The sequence below is a fragment of the Morone saxatilis genome, unplaced genomic scaffold (genome assembly GCF_004916995.1).
Source record: "Morone saxatilis isolate NCDOM2014 unplaced genomic scaffold, NCSU_SB_2.0 Contig24, whole genome shotgun sequence".
Lineage (NCBI taxonomy): Eukaryota > Metazoa > Chordata > Actinopteri > Moronidae > Morone > Morone saxatilis.
The window spans coordinates 15,449,451-15,454,532 of NW_023339807.1; the positions used below are offsets into that span (position 1 = coordinate 15,449,451).

Below are 5,082 nucleotides of genomic sequence, written 5' to 3' on the forward strand. Positions count from 1 at the left end.
AGTTTCTGAATTAATTTAATAGTTTTAGTTGTCAACTATTAAATTAATTCAGAAACTATCTTGATAATTTATTCATCGTTTTGTCTTTTTTTTTTGAAAAATGTTCAAATTCTCTGATTCTGAAGTGAATATTTTCTGGTTTCTTTACGTCTTTATCACAGTAAACTGAATATCTTGGGGTTTGTAGACAGAACAAAACATTCTCGAATGTCACCTTGAGATATGGGAAACAGTTGATCGGTTACTTGAGATGATCAAAAGAATCATCTTTAATGAAAATAATCGTTAATTGCATCCTTAGTGCGCACGCTTATGTGTAAGTAGGTGTGCAGTACAAAAAGCAATATAAACAAATAAATGAGGTATTACCTTGAATTATAAAGACAAAAGAACTGAGGATGTGACACAGATCTTTATATGTATCATGCTGAGAAGTGCTGATAGTGCAAGTGCAAGGGCCACTACATCAGGTGCTTATTATATAGTCACAAAGCTGCTAGAATGACACAGCTGCCAAATGCTTAGTTTGTATTTTGTGCTGTAGGAGGCGTGTTCTTTCTCCAACTACACCTGCAAGATGCTTTTATTCGTGTCTCCCCTATTAGTCTTTGTGTATCTACATAGTTATCTTTCCTCACCAACGCTACTCTCTGCTTTGCAATGTGCTTCCTGGCTCAGAAAGCCTCCCTTTACTCCTTTACTTCTTTACTCGCTTGCATATCTCTTGCCATTGAGTTATTAGGTGTTAGAGAGTTTGTGCCCGCTGAGCTTTAACCATGTGTGACCCTGCCAACGTAAGCTGTCCAGTGACATAATGGCTGACATAATAGATCAGCTGTTGACCTCGGGAGGGAGTTGAATCCGTGTAGCATTCGTTCTTTTCCTATTCAATAAAGAATCACAAATCAGAAAATTTTAAAAAAAAAAGGTGATTTCTTTATTCATTTATAACTTCAACCTATTTGACAAAACTCCAAGAAGAAGCCATTGTATTAGAAGATCGGAGCCTGTCTTTGTCTAACCACTTCACGCCACAAGAATTCTACTTTCCCTAAGGTATTTACTGGTTAGCATTTAGGTTATGCAAGTGAATAACAAGTGGTATATGTGGCAGTCTTTTGAAAAATGTTCAAGAAATTAGGCCAACTTGTGAACTCAAAAATAAAAAACGTATTACATTAGAAACCCATTACATTAGGAGAATAAACAAATAAAGCTCAAAATGACATAATTTACAGTATCTCTGAAATGGTTCAAATATGTATTTTCCAGCCAACCTGTAACATTGTAATTTGTTTGGTGTCACAGAGAGCTAGAGGCGATGCTGAGAGCTTTTAGAGGAGGTGCTGGGGCTGTTTTGAGTAAAGTTAACTATAGTTCACATCACTAGAACACTCATCAGCATTGTCATGCCTCTGACACATGCCTGCCACACCCAGTGTTGCTCATGCTCAGCTGTGCTAAAGACATAAACCAAAGGTCCTATTCCTGCGAGGGAAGATAGTAGAGTAAACTTTATTGTCCCCGAGGGGGGATTTGTGTTGGGCACAGTGCTATAGACTGTTGCTTCCTGCTTCACTGATTTAGTTATTTTGAGGAAAAATCCTTGTGTGGCCCATTTGCTGTCTATTACACTTGATCCACTTTCAGCCATTTCATTCAGAATATGCTATTTAGGGATTTCAATCATTGTTAAAATCCATTGTGCTTAGACTCTTATAATGCAATGCTTCACTCTTTCCCCTTGAGATAAGCTTACGATGCAAAATGACGATGAATTCTAAGTGTCTGAATACAACAGTCCTGTGTATAAATGCTACCTTTGTTGTCAGTGTGTATGGTCATTTTTGATTGATTTTGATTGTTTTATGTTGTTACCTTGTATTTTTACTCCTGAATATGTAAAAACCTTTCAGTATAAATCAGTCCAATACAATCTCAAAATGTGCCATAGAAACAAACAACATAAAAGGTACTTTTGTTTAAAACTGTATTTAAAGCAGGATAGTATTTATTCTTGCAGTATATGATGAAATTTTCCACAAAAATAAACTCAACAACAGTGAGAAAAGTGAGCTATTAATAGTCTCTTCCCACCCTAACATATAAATTTTTCCCTTTATCATTTTAACAGTAATGGTGTGAATGTAGAGGGAGCGACCCACAAGCAGGTGGTGGACCTGATAAGGGCTGGAGAGAGGGAGCTGGTGCTGGCCGTGCTGTCTGTACCGCCCCAGGAGGCCGACTGCCTGGATCCCGGAGATGACGTTTTGGCCCAGTCCTGCTATGACTACTCCGACAAGCAGGCCGTCCCCATCTCTGTGCCGAGCTACAAACACACTGAGCTCAACCAGGAAAAGTTTGTGGTGGGTGCATTTGTAGAGGAGATGGCTCGGATAGGAGTGGCCAGTGAAAGGGTGTAGCGTAAACAGAGGAGTGAATGAGAATTAGAAATTCTTTTTTATGTAAGATCAAACATAATTTTATATTTTTTTTTATGCGGCAGATCACAACACAAGTCTGACTACAGTGTCCACAACTTGAACATGAGCTCTGGACTCAAGTCTAATGTTCCAGCAAAGTATTATAAATAATCCTGATCGTGGTACACATGTTCATTTTAACTCCCTGTCATTGCGTTAGGACATTCGTTTTCATTATTCACTTTCTCTGCACTCTCTCCTCCAGGTATATAACGTGTACATGGCAGGCAGGCAGCTGTGCTCCAAGCGTTACCGTGAGTTTGTGATCCTACACCAAAACCTAAAGAGGGAGTTTGCCAACTTTACCTTCCCCAAGCTGCCTGGGAAATGGCCTTTTTCCCTGTCGGAGCAGCAGCTGGATGCACGACGCAGAGGCCTGGAGGAATACCTGGAGAAAGGTCAGAGAGAGAGAGAAGGTGTAGGGTTTCTTGAAATGTTTGTAAAGCCATAATGTAGTAATTAGTATGTCATTCTCTGGGGTTTGTAAAGTTAAATACTAAGGCAAAAAGAGTGGAAAGGTCTGGAAATATTGTCCAATCAAAGTGCATAATTACTGTTTATGTCATTGTATAACCACTGTAGTTTAATGCTACATATAAAAAAACTCTTCACCTAATATGATTTGTTTCTCGCCTGCAGTGTGCTCTGTACGGGTAATTGGAGAAAGTGACATCATGCAGGAGTTCCTGTCTGAATCAGATGAGGTAAAAAGAGAAAAAGAAAAACCTACGTGTGTCTTCTTGTGGTCCTCTGCCTGTGATTCACCGTACACCTTGTCTCTCCTTCTCATGACGTAGAACTATAACGGTGTGTCAGATGTGGAGTTGAGAATAGCCATGCCCGATAAAACCACACTCACTGTCAGAGTGCGCAAAAATTCCACTACAGACCAGGTTTACCAGGTAAACACTTACACAGGCTTGTATAACTACGTATTAACCATTATAACCATGACCTTATTATAGTCATCTCATCAGTGTTTTCTCCTTTTCTGATTCTCTCTTTCAGGCTGTGGTTATGAAACTGGGGATGGACAGTGTAACAGCCAGCTACTTTGCTTTGTTCGAGGTCATCAACCACACCTTTGGTTAGTAAGAACATGTTATTAAGCTTTGAGTTTGTGTGTATGCTCCTTTTCATGGACATGAATGTTGTGGTCCTAATTTTCTTGAAGGCTAGTACGGTACAAATGTCAGATTTATTTTAAAAAGCAACTTAATGAAATGATTAGAAGCAGTTCTTTTTTTTTTAACACACAGCACTACTGAATGTATTCTCCATGACCTGTGTGCCCTGTCTGTTACTGCAAAGACAGCCAGCAGTACAGTAGCAGTAAAAACAAAGGTGTTTTTTTATGTCTAACTCTGGTTTTGCATGTAGGTCACGAGTTCATAATTATTTTCTTTCAGGCAAAAAATAAATGGAGAATTTAAGCATTTTTTATCCCTCAGTGATGTAGAGAACATCATTCATGTCTTTATCAGTTGCAAATTACATATTTGCAGTAGCAGTTAAATATTTGTATTCTCCTCCCCGTCTGCAAACTCTCTTATTTCCAAATTGGAGGAAAGGCAACAGCTTGAATTCTTCTTGGAGAAAAAACAAGATGATGAATTGTACACTGGTTAGCTTTTAGTTTGAGGGTTGACTTAAATATCACATTCTAACATTCTGAAATCTACAGCATAATTAAGTGAACAAAAATCTCTCTAAACAACATGCTACTGGCTAAAATTACCATGTATATTCGATTGTAATGTGCATGTAATAATGGAATTATACACGACTTTTCTTTGTGTTAATTTCGGCATCATATATTGACCAACGGACTACCTGCCTAAATATCTGCATTAGCGATAAGGAAAAACCCATGTCTGACTACTACCTTTTGATCCTGTTTGAAGACATACTCCCTGCTCTGCTGCTGGGGAATGTTGATCTGGTTTGTTAGGTTACACCTGCCTGTTCAACAATGCCATCTAACTTCATTATTTCAGTAGATAGTGTTTGCAAAACTACTTGTCAGTCAGTGGATTTTTTTTTCTTCTTCTTTCCACTACATACCAACCAGCAGCAAGCAGAGCCTCTATTATCTAACACATTGCACACAAACATGACACTAAATTTTTTGTTGACTATGCAGAAAGATAATTGATTTAAGCTAGAAAATTTAGAGAAACTAAGTAAAGCAATACTCTTTTCTCACCATGTAATAATGGGATATCACCCCCCTGCCCCTTTTCTTTCTCTTTCTTCCTCAGTGCGTAAGCTTGCCCCTAATGAGTTCCCCCACAAACTGTATGTACAGAACTATACCTCAGCCATCCCAGGAACCTGCCTCACCCTACGCAAGTGGCTCTTCACTACAGAAGAGGAGATTCTGCTCAACGACAACCAGCTTGCTGTCAACTACTTCTTTCACCAGGTGTGAGAATATATTTCTTTGTGGTGTGTCTCTTTTTCTTTTTTTGTGTCTGTATGTGTGTGTGTGTGTGTGTGTATTTGAACAGTGTGTCTAAAGTAAGTTTGTTTTCTGTACACAATGTATGGTTTACTGGGTGTATGTTTGTATGTGTATGCAAGGGTGACACTATTTCTA

General features: G+C 38.6%; 1 protein-coding gene across 2 annotated transcripts in view; it reads left to right on the forward strand.

The window, feature by feature from the left end:
• snx27b (sorting nexin 27b) overlaps window positions 1-5,082 on the forward strand; it is an 11,885-nt gene that overhangs the window by 2,055 nt on the left and 4,748 nt on the right. For both annotated transcript variants that reach the window (XM_035672039.1, XM_035672038.1), the window contains exons 2-7: window positions 2,135-2,366; window positions 2,689-2,881; window positions 3,123-3,187; window positions 3,281-3,385; window positions 3,492-3,570; window positions 4,745-4,908. In XM_035672039.1, coding sequence (XP_035527932.1) covers window positions 2,135-2,366; window positions 2,689-2,881; window positions 3,123-3,187; window positions 3,281-3,385; window positions 3,492-3,570; window positions 4,745-4,908 — 838 coding nt within the window. The remainder of the gene's footprint in view (window positions 1-2,134; window positions 2,367-2,688; window positions 2,882-3,122; window positions 3,188-3,280; window positions 3,386-3,491; window positions 3,571-4,744; window positions 4,909-5,082) is intronic.